At 41.1% G+C, this 21,951-nt stretch overlaps 2 protein-coding genes and 1 non-coding gene across 6 annotated transcripts in view; 2 read left to right on the top strand and 1 right to left on the bottom strand.

Annotated features, from left to right (window-relative positions):
- The first annotated feature begins 1,100 nt into the window (after positions 1–1,100).
- On the top strand, positions 1,101–1,225 carry LOC128117244 (small nucleolar RNA SNORA28). Its single transcript, XR_008220735.1, has one exon. It is a non-coding gene; the product is annotated as a small nucleolar RNA SNORA28 (small nucleolar RNA).
- Positions 1,226–5,904: 4,679 nt separating this feature from the next.
- Positions 5,905–6,936, top strand: LOC128116401 (endogenous retrovirus group K member 5 Gag polyprotein-like). The gene has a single exon (XM_052747594.1). It carries the CDS (start codon positions 5,905–5,907, stop codon positions 6,934–6,936), a length of 1,032 nt encoding a protein of 343 aa, XP_052603554.1.
- Positions 6,937–13,685: 6,749 nt separating this feature from the next.
- Matn2 (matrilin 2) overlaps positions 13,686–21,951 on the bottom strand; it is a 144,989-nt gene continuing 136,723 nt past the window's right edge. For 3 of the 4 annotated variants that reach the window (XM_052747591.1, XM_052747590.1, XM_052747593.1), the window contains 7 exons: positions 21,516–21,638; positions 19,470–19,883; positions 17,427–17,579; positions 16,520–16,591; positions 16,150–16,284; positions 15,708–15,806; positions 13,686–13,997 (listed from right to left, as the gene is read on the bottom strand). In XM_052747591.1, the coding sequence (XP_052603551.1) occupies positions 13,942–13,997; positions 15,708–15,806; positions 16,150–16,284; positions 16,520–16,591; positions 17,427–17,579; positions 19,470–19,883; positions 21,516–21,638 (1,052 nt within the window). In that variant the 3' untranslated portion in view covers positions 13,686–13,941. The remainder of the gene's footprint in view (positions 13,998–15,707; positions 15,807–16,149; positions 16,285–16,519; positions 16,592–17,426; positions 17,580–19,469; positions 19,884–21,515; positions 21,639–21,951) is intronic. The other variant, XM_052747592.1, reaches the window with a different exon arrangement.

Here is a 21,951-nt window from a genome sequence, read left to right as displayed (position 1 = left end):
TGTAATCTGCTAAGCCTTTGAAGGAAGCTTCAGGAGTATCAGAAAGGCTTCCTTCTTAGGCTCTCCTTCTATCCATCAAAGATACTTTCTCTATACTATCCAGAGTCAAAGTTGATTATCCGTAATAGCTACATAACTCTGGTGTGACAGTGAGGAGTTTGGTTTCTTTCAAGGTAACATGTTAAATGGTTTCAGAAGTTAACCTAAGGTGGATGTACTTCAAAGAGTGACTGGAGCTTCATTGTCCTGTCTCATTTTGGGAGCAGCGCTAACATTTTGTAATCAGCAGTTCAGGGGGGAGGGGCTGTAAAGAACCAGCCTTTCTCATTTTTGATTCTTCCATCTTGTTGCAACAACACCCCCAGATGGTGACTTCTCCCTCAACCTCCCACCCCCGACTTTAAACTAGAATGTTTCCAGGTTAAGAAGTATTGGCTGAGTTGAGGATTTTAAGTGTTCTCAATTCTTGGTGTTTCCATACTTAAAACTGGTGTGCTCAAAATCAGGTATTAGATCTTGTATGCAGATTGGTTAGGTGTGCTTTTTAGAGCTATTTCCATGGTTCAGAGTCAGTGTCTTGGTTAAAGTTAGTGTGTTTGTCTCCTACAGTGGACCTTTCATGCTCTTTGAGTAATTTTGAATTACTTTCCCCTCCAAATTAACTACTTCCTATTTAATTTCTTAATGTATGGTGTACTGAATTTCAAAGCTTGGCTACAGGCATTTAGAATTTTTTTTAACATGTGGTTTCTAGGGCTTTGTAGGTAGTGTTAATATGGTATAAGATAATTTGGCTTTTAATTTATGCATACTTTTGTCTAGTCATTGTGTCTGCAAGGATGGTTTAAAATGAAAGTTCAAAGTTCACACCTTCCTCGGGTGTGTTTCTGTGGAGGAGCTGTGACAAAGTGCCAGTGTGCTGCTACATCGGGGATGGTAGAAGTCAGCATCCTAAGGTGTTCCTTTCTAATTCAAATGAACTAAGATTTCAGTTGGGTACTTTAATATGAGGGATTGCAGGGAATTCTAGCCGAGTGGACTCCTGTTAGGTGTGGAGACGAGTGCCAAAGACGTTGGCTATTGAGTGTGTTAAAAACTGCAAGCAACACTCTGTGGCAGATGAACAAACTATCTGACACAATTTGAGCTTGCTATAGCAAGAAAGTCTAACCTATTCCGGTGTTCTCTTCCTCATGAGACAAGCCGTTATATAGGCTCAAACAATATTTAAGAGACAAAGAATTACAATTACGTAATGGTGGCAACAGCCAATGGTGGTGTGTGGAGAAGAAACCAAATTTTAGGCAAGTCATGAATGGAGTTAGTTGTATAATGTGGAAGATGGTCATGTTTCATGGGAAGGTTTTCTCTGGACCGTTGCTGTGCTTTTGCCCATGGTGGCAGGTTTCCTGCTCCCATTCTGGGCTTACCTGTATTTGATCTGAAGATAAGTCCAGTAGTCCAGTCGAGGCTAGGTGCCACCTAGTTAAAATTGAGCCTTTTTGCTTTTTTAAATAGCATTAGTCACATCTGCCTCTCACTAAACTGTGGTCCTAGAGACCTAGGGACTCAGCATTTTCAACTTGATACTACATAAAAATTTGAGTGAATATTTTTCTGGTGCTAAAACAGGTCCCCATTATACTTGTGATTATCTAGTCCAGAACTTTTCAAACATTTTGTCTTGATAATAGTAACTTTTCAATATCTTATATACATTTACGATTTAATTTGCTATCTCCCATCTGGTTCAGAGAGTCAAGACAAAGAATTCATTTTGTCTTCATCTACTCAGTATAAACCCACCTAAGCCCCATCTTGCTGAAAAGTAAAAATGTCACAGCTAATATGAGCATTTAAAATGTGTGTGTGTGGTGGCGGGAGAGGGAGGTGGGTGGGTTGCACACCCTCTTCTAGAATCTATGGGCACTTGGCATACATGGCATTCACTTACACATGTGCCTGAAATTGTTTTAGAAGATTGATGTGTGTGAGTGTTAGGCTTGCTGTTATGTTTGCACTACAAGCATGCCTGGTGCCTGCAGTGGCCAGTAGAGGGCATTGAATTCCCTAGGACGAGTTAGTAGATGGGAGTTGCTGTGTGGGTGCTGGAAAACTGAACCTGGATCATCTGCAAGAACAAGTGTTCTTAACTGCTGAGCCATATCTCCAGCACAAAGGTTTATTTGCTTCTCTGTATAAGTGTCTTGCCTACATGAATTTAGTGCACCAGGTACTGGTGATGGATTCCGTGGAATTGCAGTTAGAGATGGTTGTGACTTATGTGGGTGCTCAAAACTGAATCTGGGTCTTCTGCAGGAGCAGCAAGTGCACTTGACCACCAAGCTGTCTCTTCAGCCCTGCTTAAAAAAAAAAAAAAAAGAGTATGTATATATGAGAAATGTTTTGCCAGGTGATGGCATATGCCTTTAATCCCAGCACTTGGGAGGCAGAGGCAGGTGGATCTCTTGAGTTCCAGGACAGCCAGGACTACACAGGGGAACCCTGTCTCAAAAAAACCAAAAAGAAATGTTTTGAGCTTTGCTAAATGTGAATGTACTCAATTCTCTGACAACCCAACAAGACAGAATTGTGAACCTGATTTTACAGAATACTACGGGCTTACAGAATTAGCAGTGAAATGGAACACAGAATGCTTAAGTTTTCAAAAGCAATGCTGATGACACTTGATGGAGACCAGTAGCAAAGCTAAGTATCTTAAACTGTACATAATTTAAACATTGAAACTATCATGAGGAACTTGCAAACATGCACCACACATCAAAATGGACAAGGTAATTTTTTAAAGAGCATGCGTTGAATCCCTTATAGCTGGAGTTACTGGCAACTGAGCACAGCTGCCTGATGTGGGAACTGGGAACCCAGCTTGGCAGCAAATACTCATCCAGTCCCTGATCTGTAAAGTGATGCACTGGTTTCAGGTCTTCCCCCTCCTCCCCCTCCACGCACCTCCAAGCTTTTCATTGTGTTGCATGGTACCAAGCAGGAGAAAGGGGTAGGAATACTTTTGTACCACTAGAGGGAGCGTGAACGGAACAGCCAACTGGGAGTAGCTTATGCCTCAGTCTTTGTCATCCAGATAATACTTTGTGATGAAAACACTTATTTTGAGTTACAACATAAACACCTTTCCAGATAAGGTTGAGGTGGAGGAAATATTTTTCTGCTCAGCTCCCCTGTAAAAAGCCATTCAGTGAAAACCCTTGTACCAATATAAACTTATTTAAGGTATTTTGGATATAAAAGATTCATATCCTAAAATTTAGTGGCTTTGGTGGGAAGAATGTTATTGTATCTATATGTCTTTCTAAAGCTGCCACTTCTTGCTAAGTGCCTTCTTGAGGTGATATTCTGAGTTTCCCCTGTACTTAATATACATATATCCCTGAATAGCTAATTGTGCATGTTAGTTCATAGATATTACTGGAATGCTAGACTTTGTCATTGGATTTTTTTTTAAGACATTCTCTGTAGATCAGTCTCAGAACTCACAATGGTATGCCTGCCTGTCTCCCAAATTGTCATTGACTTTTAAGGTTGGTCTCAGGACTGGGGTGTGGCTCAGTTATAGAGTGCTTTCCTCACATGCACAAGCCCTGGGTTCAGTCCTTAGCACTGTGTAAACTGGACATGGTGGCAGAGTCTCTTAACCCCAGCACTCAGGAGTGAGGCAAGAGCATCAGGATGTAAGGTCGTCCTCAGTTACATAGTAAGTTTGAGGCCAGCCCAGGACACACGAGATCCTGCTTTAAAAAACTTAGCTTTGGGATTCACCATGGCTTGGTAGGGATTTGGGGAATTTCTGTAAATGAATAGTATTTCTGTGGTATAGACTATACTGTGAAGCAGTTCTGATATTTAGTCTATTTCTAATTGTTGCTTAGTGACAATCCTCTGCAGGTCTCCTATATGTATGTGATAAAAAAAACCACTTGGTTTGATAGCAAATGGTGTAACAGCTGCTATAGTTCCAATTTGCACTCGCTAGCAGTGTGCAAGAGCTTGTATTTCTACGTTGGTAACCATCACTAGCCAGACAGTGGTTGTATTGATCTGATGAGCTTTAAAAAAAAAAAAATATTATCTAACCCTTTTTTTTCCTGTTATATTGGCCTTTTTTCATCTATGAATATTTTATATTTAAAGTTACAGTGAGACTGGGCTTGGTGCCAAGTGCCTGTATTCCCAGTACACTGAAGCAGGAGAATTGAGTGGCGGGGGGGCATCCTGAGTTACCACCTCAGCAAAAGCAAGACCCTATCAAAATTTTTTTGTCTTTTTTTTTTTTTTTTTTTTTTTTTAAGGAGCTAAGGACTGAACCCAGGGCCTTGTACTTGCTAGGCAAGCACTCTACCACTGAGCTAAATACCAACCCCCCCATCTCAAATTTAAGCTAGGGATTTTACTCGACACCATTTTCTGTAGTGAATTTTAATGTGTAAAAATTCAACTTATTATGGAACATAGGTCCTGTGACTTACACATATGTCCATATATATCAAGGTAAATTCCAATACAAAAACAGAGCAATTCATGGAGTCAGTTTTCTACAGAATTGAGACTTAAGTTGTCAAATGAGATTTCAGTGCTAAGGCAGGAAGAGGTGTGGGAGCCCGTTCTTGGGTTCCTCATGGCTTTACCCAGCAGGTCCACATAGAGGATGATTAGGACCACGGGCCTGAGTGCAGGTGTCTGGGATGGTCTGCACTTGGCTGTGCTGGGGGAGGAGGTCTTTTGCTCCACCCCTTGGCGTCTCTATAAAAACCCTGGGGCAGAGATAGTCGGGGCCCGTTGGAATAGGTTCCAGGCCCTCTCGAGGCTATCCTTTATTTTCTATCTGTTTATCTCCGCGATATTCTCCGCAATAAGTCCTTCTATCTAATATTTCCTGCTGCTCGCACTCAAGAAAACTCTGGGGAACTGTGGGGGTGGATGGGTAAACGCCCCACAGAATGGCGCCATGAACAGGGACTAAAGAAAAAAGAAAAAAAAGGACTAAAGAAAAAAAGGGGGACTAAAAAAAAAGGGGGGGACTAAAGATAAATGAACAGGGACTAAAGACAAAGTAATAGGGACTAAAGATAAAGGAAAATAATAATTTTATTACAGAGTTTTTGGCGAAAGTGCTGAGTTCAGCCCTGCCAGTGGATAAGGCATGCCGGTGTTATTATGGAAATATATATATTATTATATATATTGAGAGGCAGGGGTTTTATCCTCGAGAGAAAAGGAAAGCGGACTGGAAGGATGTCCGATGCTGCAGCGAAATTCTCTTCTCTCAAAATTTTCTATCTTCTATCCCTTTCTCAATTTCTATCTGTGAAAAATAAGTATAAGGCATAGGGTAGTAATATAGTATAGGAAAAACTTAGAAGTGTAAGATTGTGTAGGAAAAAATAAGTAAGGCAACTAGACAGAAAAACTCTACAATTTCCTAACTTTGGGGGCTATAAACGCAAACTGGGAAAAAAAATCTTTCTTTGGGCTTTTCGGGTAGTAAAAGCTCTCTGAGCTTTTGGGGAAGAAAAAGTTTCCTATGGAAGCTTCTTGACCTGGGGACAGCTGAAATGCTGAATCCAAGTGGCAGGAGAAAGTGATTTCTCCCTGAGGCAAATATGGGGATGTAAAAAGCCAAAGTTTAAAGTTGGGAAGTTTTGGGGAAAGTTGGTCTTTCTCTTTTGGGAAGAAAAAATCTTAAACTAAAAAGCTTTTCTTGGAAAATTTGGGGGGGAAAATCTCTAAAAAAGCCTTAATCTTTCTCTCAAACTTAAAAACTAAAGCCTCTAACCTCTCTCAGAAGCACGAGATTAGAATCACCTGGAGATTAGAGTGAGAATTATCTGCGAGTCGCTTTAAGAAAAAAATAAAGACCTCGTGATAAAAATGGGGCAGGAAAATAGTAAGCAGACCTTTGAAGAGTCACTTGTAGAAAGACTAAAAAGCAAAGGCGTTAAGGTGGTACTACAACAAGTACAGAGGTTCTTAAAGTTTGTAGAGGAATTGTGTCCCTGGTTTCCTGAATATGGGAAGCTGAATGAGGATTCCTGGGAGAGAGTTGGAGTTGAAATTAAAAAAGGCTATGAAAAACACGGGCCAGAAAATATTCCCGTGGAAGCCCTTGGCCTGTGGGCATTAATCCGGGATAATTTAGATCCTAACCCTGAAAAGCAGGAGGGATCATTCCCTAAGGAAGATGAGGTGGAGACACAACCCTCTGCTCCGCCAGCAGAACCTGAAAACCCTTGTACAGCACCGCTTAAACAGGGTCCGGTTTCTCTTGGCCATGACGCTAAGTTTAAGGAACAAAAATCTTGGAATAAGACAAGGGAGGAACTGAAAAACTTGAAAAGCCTAGTAACTTCTCTTACTCAAAAAATAGAAACTCTCCAAGTCTCTCCTCTTCCCTCTGTAGGGGTGGAACTAGACTCACCTGGGGAGGCGTCTTTTAGAATGGAAAAGCCACCTGTAATTGCCGTAGCACAGAGATCCTCTGAGGCAATGCGAACCCTCTCTGTTAAAGCTACATCTCTTCAAGCTAGCCTCCGGGAAGCTGCTAGTAAGGGGGAAGAAATTCAAGGCTTTCAAATGTTCCCTGTCCTGGAAGAGCAGGACCGCCAGGGTAATATCGTAAGAGTGCATGTTCCCATTCCTTTCAAACAGCTTAAGGAGTTAAAAACAGCATGTAGTCAGTATGGCCCAACTGCTCCTTTCACAACAGCATTGTTAGAAAGCCTGGCTTTAGAAGTTTTGCCCCCGAGTGATTGGAAACAAATGGCTCGAGCATGTCTATCTGGAGGTGACTATCTGCTGTGGAAAAGTGAGTTCGTGGAACAGTGTCAGGCCACAGCTGAAATAAATCGGGCACAACAGATTCCTATCACCTTTGATATGCTCGCTGGGGAAGGCCCATATTGAGAGACAGGTCAACAGTTAAACTTTGATATAGCGGTGTATGCGCAGGTTCAGGCCGCTGCCAAAAGGGCTTGGAATACACTTCCGTCATCAGGAAGACAAACTGAGGATCTATCCAAGATAAGGCAAGGGCCTGATGAGTTATTTCAAGATTTTGTTTCCAGATTAATGCAAACGGCTAGCAGATTAGCGATTCAGAAGCTGGACTTTTACTTGTAAAACAACTTGCATATGAAAACGCCAATGTAGCATGTCAGGCCGCGATACGCCCTTTTAGGAAAAAGGGAAACATTTCTGACTATATCCGACTTTGTTCTGATATAGGACCATCATACAATCAAGGGATAGTCATGGCCGCGGCATTACAAGGAAAAACGGTTAGGGATGTTCTATACCAGCAAAGACACCCTAATTCCAGACAAGGGAAAGATACTGGACCTTCTGGAAGTTGTTTTGGGTGTGGACAGATGGGACATTATATTAGAAGTTGCCCTAGCAAGAGAAGGGGCTTCGGATCAAATAGAGAGCCTGGGTTATGCCCAAGATGTAGGAGAGGGAAACACCAGGCTAGTGAATGCACATCAAGGGCAAACACCCAGAAGAGTCCGTTTCAGGGAAACGGACGGAGGGGCCCGCCCCAGGCCCCAACAAAATAGACTTTGGGGTAATTCAGCAGTCAATCCTCCGGCAAAGAAATATATTCAAGACCTCTATAGGGCAACACCAGGTAGTGCTGGATTAGACCTCAGTTCTTCCATCTATACAGTTTTGACCCCTGAAATGGGAATGCAAGCCCTCCCTATAGGTGTTTATGGACCTTTGCCACAGGGCTCTGTGGGGTTATTGTTGGGCAGAAGTAGTACTACCATGCAAGGAATTCTAGTTGCCCCTGGAGTGATTGATGCTGACTATATGGGAGAAATAAAGGTGATGACTCATTCACCCACAAGAAGTTCAGTAATAAAGATCGGTCAGAGACTTGCACAGTTAATCTTACTTCCTCAAATACAAACAAAAAATCCAATTAAAAGACATAAGAGAGGAGAGGCTGGATTTGGTTCGTCAGATGCCTATTGGCTACAAGCCATAGGACCACAGCGCCCAGAACTTACATTAGTCATAAATGGGAAAAATTTTTCAGGTCTTTTAGATACAGGTGCAGATTTATCTGTTATATCTGCTAGTCAATGGCCTGCTATGTGGCCCAAAATGGAGACTATTACACAGCTGCAAGGGATTGGTCAAACTCAGTGTCCCGAGCAGAGCAGCAATGAGCTCTCCTGGAGAGATGAGGAGGGTCATGAAGGGACTTTTCGACCATACATTGTCCCTCACTTGCCGGTAAATTTGTGGGGTCGAGATGTTATGAGCCGTATGGGAGTATACTTATATAGTCCCGATACAACTACCTATGAACAAGAAGTTCCTGTCCAAAAGTTAATGGAAATGTCATCTTTAACTCCTAAAGATAAGGACGTTATGGAGCATTTTTAGGAAGGGTCATTGAGCAGCCTGTACTCCATGCAGATCCTATAACCTGGAAATCCAATCAGCCTGTGTGGATAGATCAATGGCCCCTAACAGAAGAAAAAATACAGGCTGTCCAGCAGTTAGTACAGGAGCAGCTGGATAGTGGTCACATTGAACCATCTAATTCTCCCTGGAATTCTATTTTCCTCATCAAAAAGAAGTCAGGGAAATGGAGATTATTACAGAATTTGAGAAAGATTAATGAAACCATACAACCTATGGGAGCTTTGCAGCCTGGATTGCCTATCCCTACTGCTATACCAGAAAATACTTATAAAATTATTTTGGATTTGAAGGATTGTTTTTATACCATTCCTTTAGCTCCCCAAGACTGTCAAAGATTTGCATTTAGTGTTCCCTCAGTCAACTTTAAAGTCAACTTTAAAGAACCCATGAAAAGATTCCACTGGAAAGTTTTGCCCCAAGGAATGGTTAATAGCCCAACACTGTGTCAGAAATTCGTAGCTCAAGCTATCCAAAGAGTTAGAGAGCAAGTTCAACAGGCTTATATTATTCATTACATGGATGATATTTTGCTTGCACATAAAGATGAAGAAATTTTGCTTGACACTTTCGGACGGCTTCAGCACTGTCTTACCCGTGCAGGGTTAATTATCGCTCCAGAAAAAGTGCAAAGACACTCGCCTTTTCATTATTTAGGACATGTCTTATACCCTAAGGTGATAAAGCCTCAAAAATTGGAAATAAGAAAGGATGAGTTAAAAACTTTAAATGATTTTCAAAAATTATTGGGGGAGATTCAATGGTTGCGCCCTTATTTAAAAGTATTTACTGGTGATTTGAAACCTTTAAGTGATATTTTAAAAGGAGATAATAACCCTAATTCACCCAGAGAGTTAACTGAAAAAGGTAGACAAGTTCTTCTGCAAGTTGAAAAGGCTATTCAAAACCAGCAAGTACATTACATTAATTACGCCCTACCTTGGTATGTACATATTTTGCCCACTAGACATACTCCTACAGCAGTATTATGGCAAAACAAGCCTCTCTTATGGCTACATCTTCCTGTTTCACCAGCTAAAGCATTAAATCCATACTATGAGTCTGTAGCTTGCTTGGTACAAAAAAGCAGAATTGAGTCTAGACGTTATTTTGGTAAAGAACCTATGGTAATTAATGTTCCTTTTACAAAGCAGCAAGTTGATTGGCTTTTTCAAAACAGTGATTCTTGGGCAATTGCCTTTTCCCAGTTTTCAGGCCAAATTGATAATCAATTCCCAGCTGATCCATTATTGCAATTCGTTCAAATGCATTCCTTTGTATTTCCTAAAATTGTTATGAAAGACCCCGTAGAAGATGCTGTGTTAGTTTTCACTGATGGATCTTCTAATGGAAAGGCTGCTTATGTTATTAATGGAAAAAGTTATGTAGTACAAACAACCCCAGCCTCTGCACAGATAGTGGAATTACGGGCAGTGAACATGGTTTTTCAGGTTCTTGAAGACAGATCATTGAACTTATACACAGACAGTCAATATATTTATAGAGCTCTTCAAGTCATAGAAACTGTTCCCTATATTGACGCTAATAACAACCAAGTCCAAATGTTGTTTCAACAATTTCAAGACGCTATTCACAAAAGAAAGCTGCCATGCTTTGTGGGCCATATTAGAGCTCACTCCAATCTTCCTGGTCCTTTAGCTGAGGGCAATGCGATGGCTGATAAGTTAACAAAGATAGTAGCATTATCCCAAGTGGAAATGGCTCAACAGTCACATGCTCTTCATCATCAAAATAGCAAAAGCTTAAGAAAGCAATTCAATCTTACCAAAGAAGCAGCTCGTCAAATAGTTAAAAGATGTGGGGTATGTCCAAAATATTTTCCTGTCCCTCACTTAGGGGTAAACCCTCGAGGTCTTCTTCCTAATCATCTATGGCAAATGGATGTTACACATATTGCAGAATTTGGCAAATTAAGATGTGTACATGTGACCATTGACACTTATTCAGGATTTTTAATGGCTAGTGCACAACCTGGAGAATCTACAAAACATGTAATTATGCACTGCTTGAAGTGTTTTTCGTATATGGGTTTACCAAAAATTATTAAAACTGATAATGGTTCTGGATATAGTAGTAAGGCATTTCAACAATTTTGTACCCAATGGGAAATTGTACATAAAACAGGTATTCCTTATAATCCTCAGGGACAAGGTATTGTGGAAAGGGCTCATAGCAGTCTTAAAATACAACTTCAAAAAATAAATATAAAAAAGGAAGAAATTTACCCTCTATCGCCACATAATGCATTAAATCATGCTCTTTTTGTTCTGAACTTTTTGAATATGGATGTCTATGAACAGTCTGCCGCAGATAGATTTTGGCACAGTGGCACCCAAGCAACTTTTGCTCAAGTGAAATGGAAAGATCCCTGCTCAGGATTATGGAAGGGTCCCGATCCTGTGTTAATATGGGGTCGAGGACATGTTTGTGTTTTTTCACAAGAGGAGAATGAAGCTCGGTGGTTACCGGAGCGTCTGGTAAGGAGCATGGAACTAAGGAAGGGTCAGCTCTAATGATGTTCCTATAAAGGAACCAGAATGAAAGTGGCTCGATCAGTGTTTCTGGGGTTTTGTCACTGGTTGATGCAGGCAGTGAGGAAACAGAGTTCGGAGCTGTGCCGCTTTTGGCTTTACTAGCTCCTTTGGAAAAATACTTTATATCACCTAATAGCTGTGTGGTATTTGGCAAAGACCTTACAGCAGCTAAATACGGTAATTTCACCCTCACTGTGAAGTGAAGTTTTTTCCGTAGAACAAACCAAAAGTACTGCTGTAATAGAAACGTTTGTCTGAATTGAAGCACTTAGGGGAACTATTATGAATTTGGGTGAAGGGACAGCCTCTAGTTACAAACCATCTACCGCTGACAGTGCATCTCTGCCGGTCCGGAACGGCTGAGAGAACTGGCAACTTTGGAGTGTGGCGTCATCCTGGGAAGGTTACAGTCCCCTAGCAACAACTATCACAATTCTATAACAACAACACTCACTAAATCCCAGTGCTTTATAACAAAGCTGACTATAAACTCTAAACTTTAGCAATGATGTACGTACTTCCTGTCTAGTTAAGAAAATCTTTCTAATAGAGATAGTAATAATAATTAAGAATAAGAAATAGAAAAAGATGAAAATAAGATATGTGAGTTTGTAAAAATTCTGTCTTGTTAGATCTGTGTTAAGAAATCTTTAGGTGTTTGCTAAATTAGATATATGCTAATGGTAGCCCTATATAAGTTTGTAAAATAGATCTATAGAGTTCCTTTAAGAATATAAGCTTGCAAGAAATATCTAAGGTAGTCTTAAGACATGTAGTAATAAGCTTGTAAGAAGTGAACATACTAGTTGTAAATGTAAGTTTAAATAAGAAATAAGATAAGAAGTATATAAGAAGTAATAAGAAATATATTTGCTAAAGTAGTTCTATAGTTCCCTTAAAGAGTATAAATAAGTAGATGTTAATGTTATATGTGAATTTGTAAAAAAGTGTAAATGTTAAATATGAATCTATTCCTAATGTATATGGTGAAAGAACCCGAGACACAGAAGGTTAGTGTCCCAGCAGACTGCAAAGTAGGCAGTCTGAATGGTTTCAAAAGTTCCAAAAGCCGCTAAGAAGCTAAGAATGGCGGAGGCCAGAACCAGCACAAGGCATCCACAGCTGAGATCCGTGGAAAATCAACGCAACACAGAAAAACCTGAGCTAACATCAAAAACGGTGCGGTTTAGAATACTACTGTACCTAAAAAGGTCTCTGGCTTGAGAATAAAAGTTCAGAGACGCTTGTTTGAACAAAAATTGTTAACTGCAAAAAGTTTTGGCTGAAAAACGTCTCTTCGTATTTGGAAGTGAAAGCCTGATACTAGAATTTATTTCTTGTTTGAACTTTTTGAACTTAAAATAAGATAAAATTACAAAAAGAATTTGGTTATGGATTTCTTCATATTTGGAAGGCTCGTACCAGAATTTATCATTTGAATTTTGGGACTTAAGAAATGAAATGAACAGTAGAGATTTCATTGCAATGGGACAATTTTGAGTTTATTCATAGTAATGACCTAGGAACTGTTTTCTGGAATTGGGTTAAAAATGGAACTGTTTAAATGAAGAAATTTATTTCTACCTAGAATCAAGATGCAGTTTTGTGTATGCATATATGCTTTATTAATTGGTGATTCATGAATTGTTTTGTGGAACTGTTTACAGAACTGGTATTGTGTTATAAATGGAACTGTTTAAATGGAAAAGTTTGGGTTTTCAAACTAGGTTTGAGATTTTGCTTAAAAAATTATAAAGAAAAGGAGGAGTTATGAGGTTGAATTATGTTTGCAGAAATTATATTTACCCTATTGATATTAATGCACCCTGATTTTTTGGAGTTAAGGAAATATTTAAGTTTGATGTGAATACATCGAAGTTTTTCCTATGTTCTGTTAGCAAGAAAATTCAAATGATTGAGTTAATGTTGTAAGACGGAGAAAATTAACTATATATAGCACCATATATGCTAATTCAAATGGTTCTGTTAAGAGTTTGCTTTGTGTTGTAAGATTGGGAGAATTGTGACTATGTATAGCAATATTTATGTTAACCTGTTAATGGTAATGATGAAGCTAAGGGATTCTTTAAGTTTGTAGTCACCTTAAGAGTTTTTGGCTTAGAAAGGGCTTGAGGCAGCTAAGACCGCTGTGGTCACCTTGGACCTAATTCAAAAGAGAAATGCCATCTTTATCATCCTCTACTCCCATATTGGGAGGTGTAACAGCTATGGAGATTGCTGTAAGCCATTAATAGTTATTTTTTTATATATTAAGAAAGGGGGACCTGTGGGAGCCCGTTCTTGGGTTCCTCGTGGCTTTACCCAGCAGGTCCACATAGAGGATGATTAGGACCACGGGCCTGAGTGCAGGTGTCTGGGATGGTCTGCACTTGGCTGTGCTGGGGGAGGAGGTCTTTTGCTCCACCCCTTGGCGTCTCTATAAAAACCCTGGGGCAGAGATAGTCGGGGCCCGTTGGAATAGGTTCCAGGCCCTCTCGAGGCTATCCTTTATTTTCTATCTGTTTATCTCCGCGATATTCTCCGCAATAAGTCCTTCTATCTAATATTTCCTGCTGCTCGCACTCAAGAAAACTCTGGGGAACTGTGGGGGTGGATGGGTAAACGCCCCACAAAGAGGCAGAAGCAAATCATATCCACAGTACATCACAGAACACTGAACAGCTTATTTATTCTCATGGTAAACTTGAGAGTTCAGAAGGATTCCCCACCTCCCCCAATATCGAATTTGGACACCTCTGTGGCTCCATTTACTCTTTGTTGTAGAGCAGTCCAGTGTCTTCAGTACTGGTTGTGTTTTGCTTTACAGCTTACAGAGTTAACTATGGTGTGAGCTTTGAGGCTCCACCTCTGTTTTTGAAATCTTTTTATGATGTACAAATCCATAAAAGCATTTCAGTCTTCATCTGTATCGTAGGCGGTTTTCCAAGGCTTCCATTCTTTGGGTCATTTCTTCTAGTAAATCCCAAATTAAGGAAGAGGAATCTGAATGCCTGTTTTAGCTTACAATCAAGTACAATTTGATTTGACTACTAAAATTACAGAAAAAGGAATTGGGATTAAAAACAAACTGGTTTTTAAAAACCCTTGTACATTTATAGTAATTCATTTAACACATGCCATTAAGACATAAAAAAAAAAGTTCATGTTAAGCTCATTTTCAAAACATCAAAGCCAGATCAGTTTGAATTTGGCTTTTCCCCAAGATTTTCCAAAGGTTTTCTAACACACCCATGTTGCTTATAATTTACCATTGTGCCTCTCTGGGAGCTGCAACTGATGATTTGGGAGATGTAAAGAAAATGAATGGATTATGCCTTACAGAGTAAAGGGCATGGGAATGGGGTTCATTGATGGTAGGTAAGGCCAAAAGCTAAGGAGTGAGTAGCCATGAATTTTTATTCTCTTTTACATGTAGTTTTTTTGTTTTTTGTTTTTTTTTTTGTTGTTTTTTTTTTTTGGTTTTTCGAGACAGGGTTTCTCTGTGTAGCTTTGCGCCTTTCCTGGAACTCACTTGGTAGCCCAGGCTGGCCTCGAACTCACAGAGATCCGCCTGGCTCTGCCTCCCGAGTGCTGGGATTAAAGGCGTGCGCCACCACCGCTCGGCAAAATCACATTTCAGTACAAATAAAATACCACCATATTTCCCCTTTTCTATTTTAATAAAAAGAAAAAAGGAAAAAGATTATAACTAACATAAGAAAAACTATATACAAAAGTACAATAACTATATACAAGTAATAAATACATGTAGTTTCTTAAATACACTATGAGTGGGGCAGGGAGAAGTTGTGGAGTTAAGCCCCTTAATTCCTCCTATCTGACCCCATGGCAGAGTGACAGCCCAGCTTTATCTGTATTATCTACTGTCACGAAGACTTAATCTACAAAACTCCATATAGGGAACCAGTCCCTCCTCCCCACCCCACCCCCCCAACGGAGAATTGCTATGTGCTGTTCTTAGTAAGCCTGTTGGCACAGGGGTCGTTCAGAATTAAGCCATTTCTCTATGGGCTAGTTGATGCTCACTGAGATCTGTATCAGCCAGCTTTAGTGAGCTTACTGTAATTTTAAGTTCAGAGCAGCTGGCAATGTGTTCTCTGTGTAAAAGCACCAATCACTCTGTCATCCCCATGCATTCCTGCTTAAATGAGTCACTGGGCCTGTTCCTTTGGTAGAAATTTTCATCTAGAGTGTTGATATAAAAGGATCTTGGCTGCCAAAAAGAAAAAGGGAACACCCAGTTCTTCAAAATCTGCACATACACGCAGCTTCTGTGTGGTTCGGGTTGAGGGTTTAGAGATTAGACTGGGCTTGAAGCCTCTTCATTCTACAACATACTCTGCCTAGACGTAGATCTCTGAGGCACTTCATTCCTAGTGTTTATCCTTGTGTAGAGTTAAGTGCCCCCCCCCTTACACTATATACTGCCTAGTTGGCTTTAATGTTACTCTTCCTATACTAGCTAGCAGATGACAACCAAGTGCTTGACCATGGCCACTAAGCTTGGCTTGACCTTAAATCTCAAACACCTGTCAGGCTGCCTTTTATAGAAAAGGCCTCTTCTGATTCAGTATTGCTAGCTTTGTGATGAAATCCACAGTTATTTGTAAAGTTTTGCTAGTATTTTTTGCATTACATACAGAGCATCCTATTGGAAAAGGATATAGCGCTGGGTTAGTTTTCTTACTTCTTCATTTGCAAGGTTCTGGAACATTATAAGGTTTTCACATTTGCATTGGTCTTGGCTTTCTTCCAAAGGGCTTCCTGAGAAAGCAGATGGAAAGAGTTCACCTCTGTCTTTCACCACACTTCCCAGACACATAATAACCAGACTGAGTCAGTACACAGGAAACCATGAAAGAAATGGTCAGCCTTTTCCATCCATCCAGATCCAGGGGAGTAAATGCTGGGAAAGAGCCGTGGTGGCTTCAGCACTTGAAGAGGCTTTCTTTGTACACTAGAGGTCAAGGCTACTACTGCTGCTTTTAGTTTAGTTTTTAGTTAGTTACTTAACTTCCCCTTTATTTCCTACGTCTTTACGCTAAGTCTGCTGACAAGCCAGAAGGCTGCTGCAGCTTATGTAGTAGTGATGTTTCACTTGGATTACCTGAAGATTTTGTCGAGTGGAAGAGTTTTTGTGTTGACTGTGAATGATTGTCTTCTTCAAACAGATACCTATGTTGCACTGCAAAATTAGAACAGGAAAGTAGGTCTCGAATATTTATGGTGACTGGCTCAGATTCTGTAAAGAGAGAAAACAGAATTCAAACCTGCTTCACACCATTGTGGTCTAAAGCACCATGCTTTGCTCTGAAACATACTGTGACATAGACTGTCAACAGGGGTGGTAGCTACCAAATATGGTTTAAAGGACAGAGCAAGTCCTTCCTGTCTGTCACTGTACAACTTGTATCTGCAAGGGTAGCTGAGGCAGAAGGCTCCAGTGACGGCTGACCACACTGCCTTCCGAAGCTCACCTGTTGGCTGGTGGACCTGCTTTGGTGGTTCCCCTGCTGGGGAGTCCTGTCTTCCATCAGAGTCTTCTAGAGCTGAGTGGAGAGAGATGGCCAAAAGGAGTGACCGTTTTACATGTGCTCTTTAGGACACAGTTAGAACCCAGGGTCTTTTGGTGTTACTTGGTAACCAAAAGATTCTGTGATGATATATGGCCATGGTAGAGCAGTTATCTCCCTGGAGAGACTTAAATTACATCTAAAGAATGCTCCCCTCCCTGCGTCATGTCAAGTAGGTAAGGCAGAAAAAAAGTTGCTAAAAGATCCAATGATTCCTGTGGCCCTGCCTGGACATTTCACTGAGAATGAAAGCGCCAAAGGCAAAGCACACTCCACCCTTGGGGATCTGGAAGGCTTTCCCCCTGGATCTCCCTTCACCCCAGTGTTTAGAGGGATAAGGCATCATTTAGGTTGGATTTTAAGGGTGTCTGAACTCAGCATGTGAATAAAAGGGGAAATGGGTAGAATTCCTATGTGTAAGCATAACTGGATTAATTAGTGGACTGGAAAAACTACATAACATGTCTGAAATCAAAAGGGTAGACATCTGTTTGCACAAATTTTCTGAAATAGTACTTCTGATTTCTTTAACAATGGCTCCCTGCCTGAATGATCACTTCTCTAGGGTTTGAGGGTTGAGAAAGACATGTTAGCATTTAGCATGCTGTTCAGCACAGGCTAAGTGCTCAAGACATGGTAGCTACCACATTTGTCTTCACTGCTCTTCCATTCTCTGGCCGTAGTGTCTCCAGGTATTACTTGTCTTGGTCAGCAAGGAGGTGTTTTCTGAGCACCAAAGGAATGGTTTGAGGATTTTCTAGGTTCATGATGCCCTGTGGCTAAGGTCGACCCTAGACACATTCTCCAATACCTTCACAGATGCCTTGCTTCAGCTTTTCACTTATCACCCCCATTGTTCTGAAGTCTTCGGCATAGAAGAGATGCTTATTGGTGGGCTCAGAGGCAATCTCCCGTAGTTCTTCCTCAATGGCTTTTCCTACCCCAACAGCATACACAGTGATACCTAGGCAGCAGAAATTAGAATAAGATACAGTTGCATTCCCAGCGTCTGGACATTGTGCTATACCCAAAGTCAGTTAGGTATTAAGTGATGTGATTTGAAGCATCAATGCCAACACCTCTCTATATTTTTCAGCATTGGTATTTCAGACTTATGAACAAAAGATCCTAGAGATGCAGCATATAGAAGAGGGTAGACAGCTATTGATTAGCTCTAGAGGGGGTCAGTAGCAAATGTGCAGCTTTTCCCTGAATTGGCCTTCTAGGTAGTAGGGAAAAGTCTCACAGCTTACTAAAATGAGAGGTTTCCTGGGAAAATTCCAGGCAGGTCGAATAAGAACCTTAGACGGGCTCTTATCATATAGATAAGGCTGGGCTGGAACATGTAATTCCTCTGCCTCAGCCTTCTGAGTGCTTGGATGGTTTCTTCTCGAAAGGAGAATCGTAACTGTCTTGGGGTCCAGTGGAACTGCCTTCTGCCCACCTCTCTTAGGGGTGAGGAGCATCATCTTGAGCAGGAATGGGAGTGAGTCTGCAGACCATCGGAAATCCCAGTCAGGAAAAAGAAGAAACGTAAAACATCTTTCTTAGATTTCAAAGGGATATGAAGTTGCTATAAAACCTTTTCTAAATCAAGCCAGTCTTTAGACTCCACTACCTCATTTGAAAGTAAAACAACAATTGAGCTCTGTTGTACTTCCAACGGTTTTCAGCATTGATGTCTTATTTTGGCTAATCTGACACACTAGAGGTTTAAGAGTGCATTTTAGAATGGTCCTGAAAGCCAGGGGGTGAGGGGACACCTTGTTCTGAGTCTATATGAATAGCTGAGTTTGGCTTATTTGGGCGCCAGTGATGTGTACGTGGTTTCCCACAAAAGGGGAATGACTAGTTTAAGCTTGTATCAGCCATACCCTGGGAGACCGAATTTATTAGGAGAATGTTACTTTGGATAAACCTTGCTGACTCAGACAACTAAATGTCTGCTCCTACCAGTCTTTGGGCAATTTACAGGAGGTGTAAGGTGGGCTAGTTTTATTGAGTCTAATAAAAGGCTAATCTATTTTAGGAGGCAAATATTCTTCCCTCGTACTTTTTAAGAATGTAGTCTAGCAGAGCTTATGGATTAGACATGAGCTCTAGCAAGCTAGTCTTGAGTGAACAACCAGTTTTACAAACCACTCAGATGACCCAGGGATCCCTTTCTCTTGGGCGAGGAAAAATTAAGTGAACAGTGAGGTAAGAAATGTCAATAAAATGGATTGGTTGGGAACCATTAGCCTTTCTGTGAGGGGGAATGGAGTTCACCTATAGGACCAAGATCCTGGTTTTTGTTGTCGTCGTTTTTAAAGTGTATTTGTGTCAGTAAAGTTGCCACCAGAAATCATTTATTTTTAAATTTTTTGTGCATTGGTATTTTGCCTGAATATCTGTGTGAGGGTGCCAGATGCCCTGGAACTGGAGTTACAGATAGTTGTGCGTGGCCATGTGGGTGCTGGGAATTGAACCTGGGTCCTCTGGAAGTGCTCTTAACTTGCTGGCCTCCAGAAATCATTAAAAAAAAAAATTCTTTGGGTGACTCTGGAAGAAACATACCAGGGCGTTGGACCAGTTGTATGTTGTAGTTTAATAGCGTGGGCTGAGGTGATCTCTCTACTGGAGGTCACACACTGACTGGCTGGTAAATCCTATTACTCAGGCTGTGAGAAGTAGTTTATTTAGCATCTCCGGGGTCCCATTATGGCCTCTAGGTGGCAGTACAGTCAAGGTGTATTTTTAATGGCAGTTATCAGAAAGCCTTTCTGTACTCAAACACTCTGACCTCTAAAGCCAGTTATGGATTTAAAAGACCTGAACTTTGAATAATATAAACCGCAACTCCACCCCATATTACCATTGGCCTTGGCTTTACTGGCCCACTCGGAGACATCATCCTGAGCCCGTCCGTCGGTGAACACGATGGCTACTCTGGGCACCCGTGTAGAGAGGGGCCTGGCCCCTTCTACTTGGGTAAAACTTCTCTCAAACATGTGTTTCAGCGCCAGCCCAGTCATAGAGCCTTTGCCCATGTATTTCATGTGAGCCACAGCTTTCTTCATGTCCTTGGCTGAGCTGAAGTCCCTCAAGGTGAACTCTGTGCGGACCTGTGTGGAATACTGCAGCAGCCCCACACGAGCAGCTTTGGGGGAAATTGCCAAGGAGTCTATAATCCCACTGACAAAATGCTTCACAATCTCAAAATTGTCTTCTCCGAGGCTCTTGGATCCATCGATCACAAAGACCAGGTCAACTGGGCCTTCAGTGCATCCTATAGGAACAAAAGGAAAGGCAACATGGTACAGAGTTAGAGGTACATACATACAAGAGTACAAAAAAGCGTGCTTCCCCAGGAGGCATGGCTGAGTTTGGAGAGCGGTCTTTGCTCTTCACTCGCTCACTGACAAGTGGGGAATATCACAAGTAACACTTGTTTCCAGATACACTTTTATGTTTGAGTCACCAATTAACAACACTAGTAATTTCCCTAAATAAGTTACACAGTACACACACTGTAAAGGAAACCACACATTGATTGTCAGCAGTCAGTCCTTGGAACTGTGCATACAGTATGGTAAAGGATTAGAACAGTGGTTCTCAACCTTCCTAATGCTGCGACCCTTTAATACAGTTCCTCATGTGACCCCAACCGTAAAATTAGTTTTGTTGCTATTTTATAACTGTAACTTTGCTGTTGTTATGAATTGTAAATATCTGTGTTTTCCCATGTGAAAAGGTCGGTTGACTCCTAAAGGGGTTGCTACTCCCAGGTTGAGAACCACTGGATTAAACTATACCAAGGCAGTTTTTTGCTTTGCTGTGGGAGGCAGATAAACACAATATTGACATACAGTATTTTGACTGACAGTTGAGATGACTAATTTTTCCTCAGCCATTACTTCTCCCAAGAAGCTTCTAGGGTAACCCAACTTGTGTCAGCTCCTCTCTGAATAAATACCCCCAACACATTAATTTATGCAAGGCAGTGGACACAGCAGGATTATGATATCTGACACTATGTTGCTTAAGTCCAATGTGCTGTATCATATAGGGGGATAATTATTTAACAATGGGTCTTTCTCCCCTCATCTGAATTGTTCTTTAGTAGATACTGTGTCTCATTTATTTTTGTGCCCATAATGTTTGGCACACAATAGGTATTCAATACATTATTACTGACAGAATAAAAGAACAGGGTGGTATCCATTAGGCAGCACACTTATAAGTACCCTACTGACCTATTAAGACTTAAAAATGTTTGATTACTGAATTCTTTACCCATACTAAAGCTTTTTGGGCAACTTAGATGGTTGACAGTAAAAAGAGAAAAATTTTATGCAATTTGGATGCTAAGAGACTTTGTTATGTGGGGCTGCATAAGAGAATTGTAGCAATCCCAAATGAATGATCTCATCTCAAACAGTCTACAGTATGTTATTATAATATTCTCTTTTATATACTAAGCAGCTGTCTAATCTCTCAAAGTGAAGCACAATAATAAAGCAAGTAAAGACACACATACGCAAGAATACTTGTATGCGTGGCCAGTGGAAAATGCTACTGTGAGTGCGCACATGTGTGTGGGCATCGGGGGTTGGCTTCTCTCTTCATTAAGTGCTTGTCCTCATTACTCGATTGATTCTTAATCATGGAAAGGAAGTCAGAGAAGACTCAGGTGTCATGCATGTGGCTCTCCAGCAGATTCAGGGGTATTGGACCCTCTGTCTATCCTTTGCTTACAGAACAGAGCCAGCCATTGTCATGTACTGTTCTGGCTGTTGTTGCTGAGCTTAGCCCTGTCTTCCGTCAGTGTGCACATCTATGTTTGTGGGAGAAGCAGGGTTAAGGGGTCTGAAAATGCCCCAAACCAAATGGAAACAGAGAGCTGGTTCAGGTCACTCACTCTTGCAGTGCCTCCCATCCTCAGCCAGGACAAACCCCTCTGAGCACCTGCACGTGTAAAAGTCTCCGTTGTTCACACATATGTGCTCACAGCCGTGGTGGGTCGACTTGCAGACATCCTTCCCTGGGGAAAATTCAGGGAGGTGAACAACCAATTATGTAGAAATAAGCCAGTGTGAACAGTCATGCCAGGGGAGAGTAAGGGAGTAATCTGTTTGAAGAGTCCAACTTGGCTAAACCGCTCATCTTTGCAGTCCACGGAGCAGCTCCTCTCAGAACTCCTGTTCCTCCTGGCTCGGGTGGACTTGTCACTTGGTTTTGAATGACTAGATAAGCTTTAGCTTCTGATTTTTTAGTAGAGAGCCCAAATATCCCATGTGGTTGTCTAATGAGCATGTCTCACAGGTGAAGTAATTTGAACTCCTTGAAGTAGTTAT

This window comes from Peromyscus californicus, unplaced genomic scaffold (genome assembly GCF_007827085.1).
Source record: "Peromyscus californicus insignis strain IS unplaced genomic scaffold, ASM782708v3 Scaffold_20__1_contigs__length_68692818, whole genome shotgun sequence".
NCBI lineage: Eukaryota > Metazoa > Chordata > Mammalia > Rodentia > Cricetidae > Peromyscus > Peromyscus californicus.
This window is presented reverse-complemented; position numbering and strand designations above follow the sequence as displayed.

Excerpts from the sequence above, each read along its gene's own strand:
- LOC128116401 (XM_052747594.1), top strand. The coding sequence starts at position 5,905 with ATGGGGCAGGAAAATAGTAAGCAGACCTTTGAAGAGTCACTTGTAGAA.